Source organism: Physcomitrium patens, chromosome 10, assembly GCF_059467195.1.
Source record: "Physcomitrium patens ecotype Gransden chromosome 10, ASM5946719v1, whole genome shotgun sequence".
In the NCBI taxonomy this organism is placed as follows: Eukaryota; Viridiplantae; Streptophyta; class Bryopsida; order Funariales; family Funariaceae; genus Physcomitrium; species Physcomitrium patens.
The window spans coordinates 15,205,181-15,222,452 of NC_143419.1; the positions used below are offsets into that span (position 1 = coordinate 15,205,181).

The window sequence follows — 17,272 nt, forward strand, 5'->3', positions numbered from 1 at the left end:
GATAACAAAAAATTAAAAAGTTGTAACAATTTCAGTAGTTCATTTAATTATTCTGTAAATGGAAATTCTTTTCAATGTTGTTCTTTCTTTATTGAAGATATATATGTAATAATTATAAACAAATTTAAACAATTTGTACGCAAATGAATATCGCATTGGTTTTATTGTCTTGTGTTATCCACTTGTTGCCTTCAATAGTCACGACTAAAATCTCACATTTCACTGCAGTGAGAACCTTGTAAGTCTCAACGAATAAACTCAAAAGTTTCACACCACCGCACATTTGGGTACTCGTACACCACATACCCCCAATTCAAATAATCTATACCCTTTTCATACGGCATCAGAATTGGTTCAAATTCAGGTCGATTGGGTGACTGAAAAACTGACATGGAATGGTCCAACTGATGGGGAGGAGGAGACTCCCCATTCTCAGTCACCGATTTCTTGAAGCAAGTTTCACACATGTCAAAGTCATTACACACGTTGCAATGCCAACCACGTTCACCTTTGAAGAGTGTATCGCACATATCACATTTTCGGTACAAAATAGAATTCACCTGCACAAAACAGTCCATTCAGATCAATAAAAGCTCAAAAGCTCACAGGGAGCAATAAATTCAAAGTTGAAACACACGACCTGCATAGCAAGCTGCGGTAAATGGATAATCAGATCATGCCTTCGCACATTACTACAAACTAGTCCAGTTGTTTTTGAGGAACTGAATTACCAAACAGACCACGCCCTCAGCATAACATTCTAAGCCTACCTTTCATATTAGTCTATTTTTTGGGGCACTTACTCAGTGCAAGCTCCCATCGAAGGCAAGACAATGAACGATGGCACAACAACAATAACTCGAACCTTGTGACCACGTAGGTAGCAATTCTGAACCATATCACTCACTCCATCATCTAAGGTCATCTCAGACTCTGGAAAATTCTTTTTTGATTACTTTATACGTTTGGCCCTGGCATTAACAGCTTGTCATTCATGTAGGGATCATATATGTTGTATAAAACCAGCACTCTAAACCAAGACAGTGAGTGATGGCACGTCAGGTACCCTTACCAATTCCCACTTGGATAAAATGGAAGCAATTAAATTATTATGTGGAAAAAAAACAGCGCGACTTGCGGAAAAATGAAAATAATCATCGGTATCAAATGATCCATCGGAATTCGATAACGCATCATAATATGAAGAGAAATCATGATCAGATATGATTTGCTTAAGCCTTCCATCAGAGAGTGGAAGAGTGAGAGCCTGACGGACAAGAGGAAACGGCTCAGCTCGAAACGTATGCCGGGTATTGCTCACGCAATCTTTCAAAACCAAACCGCCGAGAACGTCTGACCTCAACCCCTGGTCGGGCCGGTTATAAGCAACAAAGATGCTCCCCTTCATGACCGTGATCTCAAAATCGTAGGACGATCTAACAAACACGCACACTCTGTCTCCATCTTGCAGCCTTTCAACTAGCGGGTGAGACCTTCTCAAGGTGCAAATGTATGCTTGGTCCCGATGGTCTCTACGTCGCAGTGAGAACAACTCGCTGGTGAACACCTCTACATCAGATCGCAAAATTCGTCCTTCCACGGAGCACTTGCCCCAGAAAAAAGCTAAAAACCCTTTGTCGTGGGCTATTACCGTGATGACCACGGCTTCCACCACAATACCGCACTCCTTCCTCGAAATTCTCGTCTCCAAGCACAGCTCATTCGCATCTCGCACTGAACATATCTTCCTCATCATTGTGTTCTCCACAAACCCGATGGCATGGTCGTAGTAACTGATCACTTGACAACTTGGCGCACTGATCTGACATCAGCACAGTATCTAGTAGGGTAAGTTCAAGGAAGCCAAAATAAACTTGTAAATGATCATAGCTTCCCATTTCTTGTACAAGATTGAGGTGTATAGCGCGATGACAAACATTTGAGATGGGTGTGTTAGACAATGTGGACTGAAAGTGCTGTACCTGTGACCAATCGTTGTTGTACGGGAGGCACACACCACTTCCACTCAAGTAACATTCTCTCAAATTCGAGTTGGAGACCTGATCCTCATACAGATGCGACAAGCTGCGACATCTATAGACATCAATTTTCTCAAGAGCAGTGCATTCACTAGATTCCAGGCCTCGCAATTGAGTTAGCCTTGTGCAGTTATAGAGGCTGAGTTTTCTGAGCTTTTTCACCTTCTCTTGGAGGTCCACACAAACCAGTTGGCGGCAGCCACTGAGCTCCAGTTCTTCAAGGAACGCAGGCAACGCATCGACATTAGCCAGGTCCCTACTTCGTCTCATGTCCAAGATGGCCAAGGCTGTCAAATTCTTGAAACTGTTGGGCAACTTGGTCAGCTTGTTGTCAGGCATGAGAAGAGAGGTCAGACTTTTCAACCTACCGAAGCTAAGAGGCAAGTCCGAGTCCTCAATGGGACACGATTCGAGGTTCAGTTCAGTCAATCTGGGCAGTTCTCCAAAGTTGCAAGAAAGCGTCCTGAAGCTCGTGCAGTGCTTCAACCTGAGGATCTTCAGCATCTCTAGCTTTCCAAAGCTCTCAGGAAGGCTTTTTAGTTCGTCGCAAGATGTGATGTGAAGCTCACTTAGTCTTCGAAGCTCTCCGAAATCAGTGGGCAAATGAGTTAATCCTGAATTTGCGATACGGATAAACCTCAACTTGACAAGCCCCTTCATCGACTGTGGCAGCTCTGAGAGGGAGCAACACCCTGACAGCCAGAGCTCCTCCAGTAAAGACAACCTAGAGAATGATTCTGGCAGTTTGGTGAGGCTGGAAGCCCTTCGAGCAGAAAATTTGATAAGATTTGCTCCCAGCTCTCCGTCGTCGGTTGGGAAAAGGGTCGCTATTTTCCTGCAGAAGTCCATTGACAATGCCTTGAGGTTGGAGAGCTTAACTATGCCCTCGGGCAGCCTCTCCAGGTTCCGGCACTCATTCAAGTTAAGGTCCTGCAGTCCTTGCAGGTCGCCCAGAGAGCCTGGTAACAGTTTCAGCTTAATGCACCCTTGAAGATTCAGAGTTCTAAGCATGGTCAGTAGTTTGATGGTCTTTGGGAGCTTCTTCAATGCTCTGCAGTTACGAAGGAGTAACACTCTCAGCAACCTGGGCACTGCCTGATTGGGACAGTCACGACACATCCAAAAAACGAACGACGACATCAGCACCACAAATATCTATAAATAGCAAATTATATTAAGAGCCGGCCTTGAGCTACATATATCATACAAATGATCGGGCAATAACATGCATTTTCAACTCAGAGGATTGAGTTGAAACCAAGTACAGCATACTTATTAATCCTTTCTTTAGATACCTGTTCATCATCGTCTGACCAAAGTCGAGCTAAGTTGTCACTATTTGAGAGATCCAAGATTACCAAACACTTCATGTCCAATCTGGGAGGCAGTTCTCTGAGAAACGAGGATCTCCACTGCAGCCACCGTATCTTCTTAGATAGTACGGAGAAATCTCCCTCAATTCGAGCTCCATCTAGTTGCATCAAGTGGATCTCAGACATCGTTTGAAATGCCAATACACCAAAACTTGTTGGCTCCGCCCCAACCAGCGAGTCCTCTTACTTCCTTTGACCCCTACCATGACCAACATCAACTATTAACGTTTGTCTTCTGAGACACCTTGCTTACAAACATGCACAGCCACGAGTCAAATCTAAACATACGTATATCATTTCAGTTGTGGTAAAAATCACTATAAATTAAATCAGCACTAGGCATCAAAAACTCAATTCATATAATTTGTTCATCCTCTTTTTTTTTGTTAATATCAACCTTTCTTTACTTATGTACATATCTATCAGAATGGTTCAAAACGAACAAACCTTGCCTTCTTTCAGGTATTTTTCAGCTTCACTAGGATCCCACAGGTGGCAACGATGCCCTTCTCTCTTCAAACTACCAATCTTCTCCACCTCGTCCATCTTTCTGCCCATCTCCCGTAGCAGGTCATGCATGGTGAGTCTTTTGTCTTCGTCCACTTCCACAAGCGACTTGTCTTTCAAAATTTGCAAGGAATCATGGACCATTTTAGAGGTCATGCACTCCAAGGACGGGCAAGACCTACAAGATTTCCAGATGTCGATGGCATCCTCCTCCAGCAAACCAACCATTTGGCAAGAGACATCTAAGAACATCATCTTGTCTGGATCCCGTAGACCCTTGTAACTGATGCTAAGAACATCTATGATATCAGGTCTATCCCTCAGAGTCTCGGATGCCTCACTCCACACTTCCTCCGACTTTCCATATAAATGTTGTCCGATAACCTTCAATGCCAAGGGAAGACCTCCACACAACTTAACCACCTTGGCTGCGAGAGGGCGAAAGACATTACCCTCGGCCGTTGAAACGTCTCTGTTCTGGAAAGCGTGGAGCCAGAAAAGCTGAAACGAATCTTCGTGTCCCAACTTCTTCATATCAAGCGGGCAAAAAGCACAGGATGGCTCAACGTTCATGATGGCTCTCATCGTATCCCTCTCACGTGAAGTTAGTATTATTCGGCTTCCCCCGCCCAACTTCAGCATGTTGGGAACGAGTTCCTTGAAGTGGTCCACGCTGCATATGTTGTCTAAGACAACCAACACTTTCACTCCAGCGAGGCCCTCGAAGTGGTTCACGTATTCTTCATCTAAGTTCTTCTCATTTTTGTTGAGGAGGTCGCGGAGTACCTGAGCTTGAAAAAGTTTCATGTCCTGACTGGCTTCTAGCTTCAGAAAGGTGTGCTTAGTAAATCCACGAGCAGTGGAGTAAAGGTTGTAGACTCTCTGGGCAAGTGTGGTTTTGCCAATGCCTCCGATGCCACATATGCCTAGTATCCCCACCTTGTCCTCCATTTCTTCCAGCAATCCGAGTGTTCCTTCCAGTAGCACCTTGCCGCCAACGATTGGCCACGGAACCTGCTGTTCCCTACTTCGTGGTGCAATTAGTTCCTGCACCCGGTCGATGATTTTATTTTTGAGCTCTTTCCCATCTCTGCACAAACACACACACACACACACGCGGTACACATCGATCGGTGTCCAATCATAATCCTGTTCAATCTCTTTCTAGATGTGATAAACTGATCAGAGTCCAATCTCCCAAACACGAGCCATTAGTAACCCCTTCTGCTGGTTTCAGAAGCACTCTTATTGCCTGCATTAAAACCCAAGCTGGACTCAACTTGCCACGTACATTATAAGGCCTGCCAACTGAGAAGTTGATGGGATCTAGGAGAAGGTCAAGAATTAGCATTATCTATTAAGCACTTGAAGCACTATAAACTAGTGATGACAACGGATTTGCACCGTTTCATGCTTCAATGTAATGTGAAAATCCCAGACTTCAACGTGTATGGTGTTATGAAGCTATAGGAAAAAAACAATTAAGGTGGATGTATCAGTCATCGTTTGCCATACTGTACTATTGCCAACCTCACATTATGAAATATGGAGTAGAAGAGGGAAAAGGGGCCCAGAATCCTCCCTATTTTTGCTTATGAGAATGTTCTCATCGACCTTCATTGGTCTAGCAGGAGATGAATCGAAGAGCAGCTAGTGCTAAAGGGCAGCCTGGTGAACCTCTCAACTAAACACTGGGGGACGGAGGTGGACAACAGTACAGCATGTGTACCGACAATGTTAACTTAGGAAGCAAAATGCCCATTCAAACCACTGGTGACTTTCCAAGCGGTTTGTGAAATTTTGAAGCCTTGAACAAGTATGTAGAGCTCAATCGAATTTGTCAAAAACAGAGTGCTACACATCAAACTCAATTACAAACAACTCAGAGTTTTGTTTCTGCGTTTCGAGGACATACTCGCCTTTTTTGAACACAAATCCTTTGAGATCGGCTGCATCATGTAGAGCTTCCCTCCACTCTGAGATTCGCCGACCAGAATATCTGATTTTATTCTTCTGAAACGCTTGCCAGAAAGGACTTCCAGGTAAATCGGGCGTGCGAAGATCTTGAGGCTTCACTTTGTAAAAGACAGGCACCAAGGTGACAGCGCCGTTGGGACTCTTTCGTCTACGTTTTAGCATAGAAACCAGTTCATCGAGGCAGTATTCCGATTCAGCGTACCGTGGAGAGAATATGGCCAAGTGAACCGATGTGGCTTGAATGGCTGCTTCGATCTCCTCGAAGACTAGTTTCCCCTCTCCCAGTGACTTATCCACAAACGGAGTGTACTGCTTCTCCTCGAGCCCCTCCTGAAGGAAGGTGACAAACGAATACTTTGTGTCAGGGCCCCGGTGGTTTATGAAAACGTCATACTTGATCTGTTGTTGGACGGGACGAAGTTGAGCAGCAGAGCTACCGAGATTGTAGACGTCATCACTCTCCGCAGCGTCAGTTGAGCGTGGGTAGTCGCCACTGTCGGTATGGAGACTGTTACGAGTGTCACTGGGATGTTGTTCTCCATCACCTCCGAATCCACCACAAACCCACGCTATCCATTTACAAATGAATCCTAACAAGAGATACATGCTGATGTATAAGGCTGAACAACCCACAACTTGGAAAAGCAAGGAAACTAGCACAAATGAGTCTGTGCCCAGGCGAATGCAAAGCCATAACCTTTGTGGTCAGAGCGAGGTTTTCAATGAAGCTGGACTGGGGTGGGGGATGCTCAACAGTGACAAGATACAATCGAGGAGTATAATTTATAAAGCAGTGCTTTACATTAAAACAAAATTCAGCACGTCATGTAAAAACTTACGAAGATTAAATAGAAGTTTAGGTATTCACTATTGCAACTTAGGACATTTTAAAATGTTTACCATGATACAGTTTTGAGGTTTCATTTATTTATTCATTACATTTTTTAAATATATTTCAAAATTAAATTTTCATTTGTTACACTTATAAAATATATTATTTATTTATTTATTTATTAGGTAATAGGATGTAAATATATACTGTTAAAATATAACAAAAATGTAAATAAAAAATAAAATAAAAAATAAAAACTAATCTGACTTGCAACAAACTTTAGAATTCGTACATTATGTTTTTATTGATTTTATACTATTCTACCATTCATAAGTCAGTTATCATAAAAAAACGTAGTTATAATGTGAATATTTCGGTCGTCCATAGATTGTTTTGTCTCAGAAACTTCACATTCGTATTATTTTTTATTTTATTTTAAAATAAGACAAAATCGTACCCAACATAAAATAACTGATTTGCACAGAAGTTTTTAATAAATAGATTATGGAATTTTTAGAAAATATCAATTCTATACTATTATTGTAATTTTTCAACAAAACCCTACTACTACTGTAATTTATTTTTAAAGTCAATTATTAAGCTTGTATTTTATTTATTTTTTATCAAAATCTTATACGAGTATAATTTTAACTATAACTATTTTTATAAGTACTGTTTTAATCTAAATATAATTTAAAAGTGAGTGCATTTTATATACTAAACTAGCTCAATTAAAGTAATTGATACAAACATAAATAATATAGGCTTTATCTTATTGCATATAGGACTATTTAGAAAATAATATTCTTCTTTTTTTTAAAATATTTTTTCCTATTGATTTATTTATTATAACATTTACAAATTTATAAAAAAGAAATTAAAACTATGTACAAAATTTATTGTTTTTCCTAATCTAAAACTTAGAAAAAATCACTTCAAAATTTAATGCATACCATAATTGTCATGTGTAAGTTTTTTTCATTCCCACTTTTCAAATTGCATAAACTTTAATTTTTCTCTCTTTTCCTTTCCTACCATATCAAACAACAGTCTATAAACCAAACCCTAAAACAAAACTTCCAATGACGACGTACAAGACCTTGGAATCATCACACAAAAGATGTAAAATAAACACACAATTGCACAAAATCACATCACAACACAAGGGATGAACTAAAGTAACAGAATGGATGATAAAGTAACTATGAGAGGATGACATTTTCAAAAAGGCGACAGGCCCCCGAAAAGCCATAGCAGTTATTGAGGTCCCGAGGAGGGCATTCATTCATTCATTCATTCATTCATTATTTGGGTTTGCTTTGCTTTTTGTATTTGTGTGATTGTTTTTTGTTTGTATGTGTTGGCCTCTCTCTCCCCTCTCTCGTCACCAATATACCCACTGCGTACCATGTCCCCCCTTCCGAGGTCCTCCCTCAAACCCTAGAAACGTCGACGGGGCCTTTCAAACGCCTCCCGGTGTGGCGCTCTCCCAACCCACCGCAATCTTCCATTCTGGTGTCTGAGATTAGCCCCACACTTTTTCATTTTAGCACATTTTGTGTCGCACTTTGTTGGGTGGAGGGAGATTGTTTGTTTGTTACATAGAGAGGAGGGGAGCATCCCTGTCTGGGATTTTGTTTTGGCGTTGTTTGAGTAGCTTGAGAGGAGGAGGAGTTTAGGTTTTGAGTTGTGGATTCGAGGTTGGAGGTAGTGCTGCTGCGGTGGAGAATTCCGAAGGGGCGCGGGTTGGATAGATAGAGCGGGGAGAGTAGCGTGAATTTTAGGGTTTTGTGTTTGGAGCGACTGGTGGGTGTTGGCTGTGGAGTTTCCAGCGGTGTTTTTTTGCAATCTTGCTGTAAGAGCCCTTGCCTTTGCACTTTTTAAATCCTGATCCTGGAAGTAAGATGTATGAATGTAAAAAAAAAAAAAAAAAAAAATTACTTTGTTGGTGTTGGTATTTAGTTGCCGAGCCAGGGAAGTTGTTCCTAGACTAAAGCATGGGCATTCAATGAGTTGTAATGTGGGGCGCAGTGTTTGGTGAGGATTTGTGTGCTTGGTGGATACTTGCCAGTTTTTAGAGTAATGGGAGAGATGATGGCTAATAATCTTTGTTCTTTTACGTTTTTTATGAATTGTGTTAATTGCAGTGCGTTTTGATGTGACATGGTAGCAGTGGGTAGCGAGGTTCTGTTGGAAAGAAGGCGGTTTTGTATGTGATCATATTTTCCTGCGAGATCCATACATGTATCTTGACTAGATGTCTGATAGGGTTACTGTAGTTTAGAGAATATTAAGAGAGCCAGGTGGATTTACCTACACATCATTATTATTTTGTATTGCATACCTCAGGTGCTCACAGAGCGTATTCTTTTAGATAGTGGGTCATGTAATGTTACTTCTGGACAAGATTAATTCAGTCGTTCTGTGGATTCAGCGAATTCGTCTTCTGGAAAAGAGGCTTCGTCTTGTGAGCACGCTTGAATTGTGGTTATGATGCGGAGACATGGATATGGTGCAAGCGCCCTACTTGTCTCCAGATCTGCTTTAATCATCCTAGGTCAATGGTCTATAAGCACACCTTGCTTGAAGACTCTGTTCGGCAAGTGTGGAGTTTCTTATGTGCATTCAAGGGTATGTAGACTCCCAGCAAAGGGCTCGGAAGGCGATCAGAGGATGGTGGCTATATCCGCATTAATTGCTGTGACATAACCGAGGAATGTGTTTGTGTTCAATTACATACAGGACAGGGAAGGCAACAGTCAATACCTGTGAGTAGGATCAGGCTAAGGAAGGAGAGTTGCTGCGAAGCTGAAGCCTTTGGGGTTATGCAAAGAGAAGGGCCGCGAAATGGATGGCGTACGGTATGGGCTGCAACAAGCAAGCTGGGAAAACAGCAGCGTACGCATTACATTAAAATATTACCATCAAAAGAACACGGTTGATGTGGTTTTTTCTCCTAGATCTTCATGTGGGGAGATACCCCACACCCATGACATGGTTTATGACAAGCTATAATGACTTCTCTTGTCCCTCAATACCTACTTGAACCGCGTATCAAGCACGCTCGCTCGAAACCGCCCAGATATGGAAATGCTCATGGCTATGGCTTTCGCAGAAAGAAAAAAAAGAAAAAAAGCAGTGGCGGTTGGTCTCTCTCCTGTTTCTGTGTTGGCTGCTGACTCTCCCTTATTCTTTTGGATGCACAGGCTTTGGAGAGCTATGATCCAAATCTCGGCCCCGACCTCAGGTTCCCTTTTCTTTCTCTGCTATTGTCTAACCCAAACCATTGTATATGGTGTCATTGCGGTTCGATTTCATATTGAACTCTCCACTTGGAAATACTTGTGAACATTGTTTAGTTTCGTTTTTGAACTTTTGTACTCTTTGAAGTTATACCTGGTTTTTATCGAATTTCAGATTTCTGAATGAACGTAAGTTCTATAAGAACGTGCTGTTGTGTATGGACTACGCTAATAGTCAGTTGCTCCTGTCACATTTATTTTATCAACAATTTCAGCGCATCAAACAGTTTTTGTTGCTGATTCCTCATGAATCCATCATAATTTAATCGAAACATAAAGGAGAAAGAACGAGACGAAAAAGTTCGTCTGGAATGAAATGAACTTTTTACACTGTCTCATGGATTCTTTCACAAGCTGAACTTTGCATCTGTCGAAAGTGGTCGATCTTCCATTTGCCGCTCTCTCCTCAGTTGTTAAATCCTCAGTCCAGTTCTATTTATTGGGGGCTCTCGATTGTTCAGTCCACTGGTTGTTCTCCTTCTGAAATAGTTGTTTGTAACAGGGGCGGGGGAGCATATGGAGACAGAGGATATATTGAGGACTCCTACCCGCCCAGGGAAGCAGGGCCCCCTTATTCGCGAGGTGCTTATCCCGGAGAGGCTGGTCTCGATGCGGACAGCTACCTTCAGCATGGTTGGCCACCGAGCAGACGACGGCCTCTCGAAGGAGAAATAACCCAACAACGCGGTTCACACAGACTTGAGAAATTCAACCAGGGGAGAGAGATCTATCAGAGATCAAGGCGGGATTATTCACTGGAGAGGGGCGGCCGGGATGCAACCTTGGAGAGGGAAACCGGTCGGGACGTCGTGTTAGAAAGGCTCCCTTCTCGCACCGGAAGCCGCGATCGTGAGAATGCTGATGGCGATTTTGACTGGGAGTATCGTCGCGATCGACACTTCTATCAAGATGGCAGAGATGGCAATCGAGATGTGGATATGGCCGATCTGTCTAGACCTCGAAGTGGGTCACCTTCTAAATTTCGGAGGGATGACGTATCCGGCTTCCGAGGAGAGGATATATCCCCTCGGGAGAGATCCGGTCGACGATCCCGAGGAGAGGATCGAGGTCGAGATACTTCACGTCGACGCAGGGACCGGGACTATGACCGCAGCAGGAGCCGCAGTCGAGAACGAGAACGTTGGAACTGGAGTCCAGATAGAGTTAGAGGCCACGAAAGGGGCCGCTCTTATGGCCATGATGATCGAGACTTTTCTAGACGCTTTAGTCGATCGCCTCGGAGCAGAAGCAGAGGAGCTGGTGGACGCGAGTCCAGTTACGATGATCTACGAAATGAGAGGAGACGGGATAGAGATAACTCCCGTTATCATTCTGCTTCTGCCATGGTAAGAAGACTATGACTCATCGTTCAAGAAGATATCTGTGTGGAATTGCTAGATTGAGTTTTTAGAGTTGTCTGTGTTTTCTGTATTTGATTCAGGCCATTGTGACTTGCACCTGAATGCTGTTACTAGGGTCTCTTGCCCAGCAGCTATTCGTCTGTGACATGTCCTTATCTTGTATGCAGCATTCGCAGATCGTTTGTGCACATTGCTAAGTTGTCCTGCTTTATCGTGGATTTTCCTGCAGCCTCCATCTGCGACCCTTGTGGTCAAGGGACTTTCCCAAAAGATTTCCGAGGATGACCTGTATCAAGCACTGGTAAGTATCGCATCAACTTTGCTGCTGTATATATGAAATTAGTTCTTGCTTTAACCTGCTCGTTAGAACTAGAAGATGTTTCCTGCTTTAAGCTTAATACCGAATATTCTCAGCCTCTTCTATGTAAGCGTCAAAGTAGATGGTTATATGATATTCTATTTCCATGTTTCGTAGGCTGATTGGGGACCACTGAGACACGTTCGTGTTATCAAGGAACGAAGTACGGGAGTGTCACGAGGTTTCGCATTTGTGGATTTTCCAGATGTGGTGAGTTGTTATATTCCTTCATGTGTGTTATACTGGTCACTTCTGAATTCTTGCTCTCTCGATATTTTCTGATTTTTCTGGTTAAGGTTATATCATATATTCAGATTTTTAGATCTGAATGGTTTCCTCGAAGGCACTGAAGCCCATACAGGTCACCAAGTTTGGCAATATGAGTAGTTTCTTATAGTAGATTGGTGCTCATAAATCTTGTTATTAACGGCTCATGGGTTGCTGAGTTATTCTTACAAATATTTATTACTCTGCGGATGTTAATTTGAACTTTCTATATGAGCTGCAGGAAGCGGCTCAAAAAATGATGGATGGTATTGGTTACGAAGGCATTATAATCGATGGGCGTCGTATACTTTTTGAATACAGGTCTGATCTATTTTCCTACGGTTGTTTCTATCATCCAGTGTATCGAATGCGTCTGTCTGTTGTCAATATTTTAGGTGAGATAGTAACTGAGAATGGTCACCTCGAATTATCATAGGAAGTATCTCTCTAATCCGTGTTTTGATGCAACACCTTATCGATCATCAATGTAATGTGTCTTTTACTACGTTGTTTTCTGAATTAATGGTGGTGACGACTGTTATGATTTACTTTGGACTGTGAAGCAGCAGCAAACCTACAGGCGGTCCTGGAATACTGCCTGGCCCAGGTCGAGGTGCATTAGTGAAATCTGGATTAGCTGCAGCCGATTGGATGTGCACAGTTTGTGGATGCAATAATTTTGCCCGACGGGTTGTGTGCTTTCAGGTGAATTGCCTAATTTCTCGATTCTGAACTCTAGATATCATTTAAAGGATTAACCTCGCTGATTACAGACTACTGTGGTTTTTTTGTGAGATGTTCCTTGATGCAGTTAATTAGTCCTTGTATACAGTAAGGAAGGAATATCTTAACTGTAAATGTTGGTGATTTTGATAGTGCAATGAGGCGCGGACAGATGAATCACCTGCTGCAGATATAACTGCTGCTTCAGGAGCTGGTGCTAGAAGGACTTCGGAAGCAGGTGAGGCGTGACGAGGGCATCACGTCATTCCTTCCTCATATCTTATGTTCGAGTTGTTGCGTATAGTTTAAGCTTGTTCATCTTTTGCTGTGATAATGTTGCAGGGCCGACGCATGTCCTTGTAGTTCGTGGATTGGACGAAACTGTTGATGAAGAAAGCTTGCACTGCGAATTTTCTAAATATGCACCCATTAAGGTATTTGTTTAGTCCTTCGTTTTGAGATCGTCAGAATTGCATTTACAGTTGTTAGAGGAATTGTACCTCATACTCCCGTTATTCATTGGTGAGTGTAATGTCTGCCTTTGGAAGAACATGGCCCTTTTTTGTGCAGTCTTTAGTGATTACGAAATGCTCATATCTTATGGTTGATGTTTATATGAGTTTTCAGGATTTGCGACTTGTACGAGACAAGTTCACCAGTGTTTCTAGAGGGTTCGCCTTCATACATTTTCACTCGGTATATTACTATCTTCTAATGTCTTAACTGTGCGTAGTTTATCAGTTGCTTTTAGTTTTGTGATGAGATGGAATATTGATGAATAAACTAGCTGGAGTCACCTAATCCTATACCCAAAAGCCAATGTCCCAGAGAAAGGATGCAATGATGGTGGTATCAATTATAGATAGTTTTTCGTGAATTCAATAGGTGACGGAGTTACTAAGTGTGACAGATTCCTTGACGCAATGGAAAATGCACTAGGAGTTGCGATAGTTAGGAGCTTAGTGCTCTTTCCATTTTAATAAAGTTGGCTGTGAGATTCATTGACAATCCATCCTGTCGTTGTAGGTGGAAGATGCTGCCAAAGCACTTGAGTCAACAAATGGAATAGCATTGGATAAGAATGGGCAGCTTTTGCGAGTTGCTTTTGCCAAAAGTATTGGTCCAGCTTCTGGTGCCAATTCTCAAGGCAGTGCGGCCGCTGCTGCTGCAATTGAAGCTGCAACTTTTGCTCAGCAGGTGTTACTCTTTCCTGACGTTTTGTTATTATTGGAAATATCTGCTAATTATGGTCACTTGATGTGTTATTCTTGTGCTCCAGACGGATTCCTCTCCAGCAAAGTACTTAAATAAATAATTTGGGATATTATTTCAGAGAGGACAAGGTTCTATGTTCTTATGTGTAGTTGAAATAAATTTTTAACGGATTAAGCCTTTAGTTGGAACTCTTCTCTTGTGCACGAGGAAATATTTGTTAGCACAATTGACTTCGTCCTGCGGCCGGTTTTAAGTCGGTACTGGTTTTGTGTACCCATAAAGATCCGTAAAGACCTTCAGTGTTATTGATGATTTATATTGTGTATTTATCGGAATGTTTTATACTGTAGATGATCATACTACAGTTCTAATGTTACTTTTACTTTTTCTTTGTCAGTATGATATGATAGGCTGGGCTCCAAAAGAGTACAATCCTGGCGAGAATGCGGAGACTGGATTGCAGAAGATAGCTGAAACAGACGCAGGTAGTAGCGGAGAGGGAGATGGTGGCGCTCCTCAGTCAGGTTTTGTTTGGGATGAAGCTTCTGGTTATTATTATGATTCTTCCTCGGGATTTTACTATGATGGGAATCAAGGTAAGAACTGTGATCATTAAGTCAAAACCCTCTTTGATCGCTACACTTCTGCTGATTTGAATATGAAAGTGGTGTAATCCTTCTGTCATGTTTATTTCGTTACATGATCTGCCTTGTACAATTGGTCCCTGCATGGTAGTATCTTGTTGTCGTGTTTGGCTTTCAGTGGATTAAGTATTGTAATAAAGAATTTGCATTATTAAATAATGTTTCTTCCTCAATCCACAGGGTTGTACTATGACGGAAATTCAGGAGTTTGGTATACTTACGATCAAGATACGCAACAATACACTCCTTATGTGCCTCCGGAGAACACCGCAACTGCTGGAGAATCTGCTGAAGCTCCAGTGTCCGCTACCACAGCGCCTACTACCACAACGTCAATATCGAAAGCTGTTATCATATCAGCCCCTGCAATTGTGACGCTGGATTCCCAGGCTGAGCCTAAAAAGCCAACCTTGGCGGAAGCAGTAGCAGCTGCTGCTGAAGCTGCGAAGCTCACTGCCAAGAAAGAGAAAGAGAAGATGAAAGAAAAAGAACGAGAACTTCGGAAGGGTGTGATGCTTGGAGCCGGAAAGAAGAAGATGAATAATGTGATGTCTGTGTGGAAACAGCGCCAGTATGAGGGTTTGACCCCTGCTACCCTTGCTGAAGAAACGCTTCCCTCAAGCTCAGATATAACAATGGATGGGAGTGTTAACAACTCAGTCGGCCGGGGATCATCATTACAAGCTTCAGCAAGACCTTCTCAGACTGGTTCTGTCGGACGAGGAATGTCTACACTTGGCCGTGGAGGGGGAAATCCTTTTAGTGGTAATTATCACCCATCTGAAGGGGCTGGCAGAGCCAGACCCCTTACTCAGAGTTCTGGCAGAGGTGTCTCAGTATTTGGTGTGTCAAGCTCAGTGCAAAGTGGAGGTTCAGCAGGAAGAGGAGCTGGACGAGGAAGAGGGGTTGAGACGGGGGGTCCTTCTCTTGGTGGTGGAGCATCGGAGAGTCCTGTCGTTATCACTCCATTTAAAACTGACGCGTCTGCATTAGGGGCGTTTCCTAATGTCCCGACGACTACTACAACTAGAAGAAGATTCACTGAAACCCCTCAAAATGGATACAGAGACAGAGCTGCAGAGCGTCGTAGTTTGTATGCGTCCACATTGCCTGGAGATGTTTCTGAAGGCGATGGGAAAGGTAAAGGTATACGATACTTTTAGGAATGAGTTATCTCTAATTATGAACAAGTAATCCAGGTCCTTTGACGAATGTTCCACTGTCGATGTTTTAATGCTTACAGCACTTAAATTTATGAGCAGGGAAAGATATGCCCTTCCCTCCCGGAGTTGGAGCAAGAGGGGTAGGTCGAGGGTCCGACATGCCCTTCCCTCCTGGAGTTGGAGGGGGAGGATCAAAACAGGGGGTAGTCACAGATCATTCTGGTGCTGTCATGGGTGGTGCTGAGACTGAGTCCTTCGAGGTCATCACCGCTGAGAGAGCTTTGGATGCGAGCAATGTTGGCAATCGCATGCTCCGAAACATGGGGTGGCAAGAAGGCTCGGTATGTGAAGAACGCCCAACGTCCTTCTTATGCCATTCTTTTGTGCTGTTTAAACAATTTCTACCTTTCAATCTACATATTCGAGTGTCTTTTCAGTTATCCTATTAATACAAATTAATTGATGTAATGCTAGACTTCAACCTTCTGTTATGTGCCTGGAATTAGTAGTTTTCTAGTATACTGCAACTACAATGACTTAACGCTTTCAATTTGGGCTCTAGGGGCTTGGCAAGGAGGGAACAGGTATCGTTGAACCAGTGCTAGCCCAAGGAGCAGGAGAGAGGGCTGGGCTTGGAAGTCATAGCCAACAGAAGAAAACTGACTCCCGGTTTGAAACCCTTCCCGGTGACAGTTACAGGATCGTCATCCAAAAGAAAGCACTAGCTCGATTTCACGAGATGATTTGACTATGCTGTATATTAGACTTGGTTCTTTGCCAGTGTTCCTTAGATTCTACTTGCATTGTAGGTCTAAATTCCAAGGTCGGAACCCTCACTTTGTATAAACTTTTGATGTTTACTTTTAACTTGGTTTAGAAAAGGACTGTTGGTTGCCTTTGACCAAGTTTTTCTAATAATAAAATAATTTTAGCATTTCAGATTGCCATGGATTCATCTCTGTGGCCTGGTTTTACCGACATCCATATACTTTGTGGGCGAGGAGATATCTGAGCAAGACACGTTGTTTCCATAATAATGTTTATTTTGTTCCTTGAATCATGGTCAGATGAATGTTGTTCTCATGTAGCGTCACAGCTTTTACCATGTGGACCTTTAGTTCTGCCTTGGAAGCAAATGCATAAGTATACAAGAATTTTCCAATGTATAGGTAGGTGACGCAAAAGACGTGAATCACATGTAGTTTTTTTAAAGCAGAAGTCTTCTCTTCAAATAGCAAAAAAACAAGTTAATTTTGCACTATGTAGATATCTGGTCAAATTAATTCATAGTCCACATTTAGCATATACAAGAAAGGAACATTAGTAAATAATCAAAAAGATCCACCGTGTAAAAGCAGTTGTATTTGTTGTAGCAAAGATAATAAGCCAAGCTGTATCAGCACTGTTAGTGAAACCGAGTAGAATTAGAGTTTATTTCACAATAGGATTTTGTTTCACCTAAGCTGTAGTTATACTTAGTGGTTGTACAACCTCGTTCACTTGTTGCTGTT

At 42.4% G+C, this 17,272-nt stretch overlaps 2 protein-coding genes across 11 annotated transcripts; one reads left to right on the forward strand and one right to left on the reverse strand.

Annotated features, from left to right (window-relative positions):
• Window positions 1-123: 123 nt before the first annotated feature.
• On the reverse strand, window positions 124-6,644 carry LOC112287385 (uncharacterized). The gene is made up of 6 exons (XM_073536566.2): window positions 5,835-6,644; window positions 3,860-5,009; window positions 3,335-3,571; window positions 1,983-3,134; window positions 1,073-1,822; window positions 124-560 (listed from the first exon to the last, which is right to left on the reverse strand). Exons 1-6 carry the CDS (start codon window positions 6,500-6,502, stop codon window positions 246-248), a joined length of 4,272 nt encoding a protein of 1,423 aa, XP_073392667.1. The 5' UTR covers window positions 6,503-6,644; the 3' UTR covers window positions 124-245.
• A 1,399-nt stretch (window positions 6,645-8,043) lies between these two features.
• Window positions 8,044-16,700, forward strand: LOC112287544 (SUPPRESSOR OF ABI3-5). Of its 10 annotated transcripts, none has more exons than XM_090253861.1 (16): window positions 8,044-8,583; window positions 8,876-9,626; window positions 9,935-9,975; window positions 10,533-11,376; window positions 11,621-11,692; window positions 11,867-11,959; window positions 12,258-12,337; window positions 12,580-12,721; window positions 12,893-12,977; window positions 13,082-13,173; window positions 13,367-13,435; window positions 13,766-13,936; window positions 14,352-14,550; window positions 14,779-15,744; window positions 15,861-16,102; window positions 16,324-16,700. In XM_090253861.1, the coding sequence occupies exons 2-16, from the start codon at window positions 9,576-9,578 to the stop codon at window positions 16,507-16,509; spliced, it is 3,333 nt and encodes a 1,110-aa protein (XP_090109987.1). In that variant the 5' UTR covers window positions 8,044-8,583; window positions 8,876-9,575; the 3' UTR covers window positions 16,510-16,700. The 10 variants fall into 10 exon arrangements, with proteins under 10 accessions (XP_090109987.1, XP_090109988.1, XP_090109989.1 ...); XM_090253862.1 differs by having other exon boundaries at window positions 8,902-9,626; XM_090253863.1 differs by having other exon boundaries at window positions 9,163-9,626.
• The last annotated feature ends 572 nt before the right edge of the window (window positions 16,701-17,272 follow it).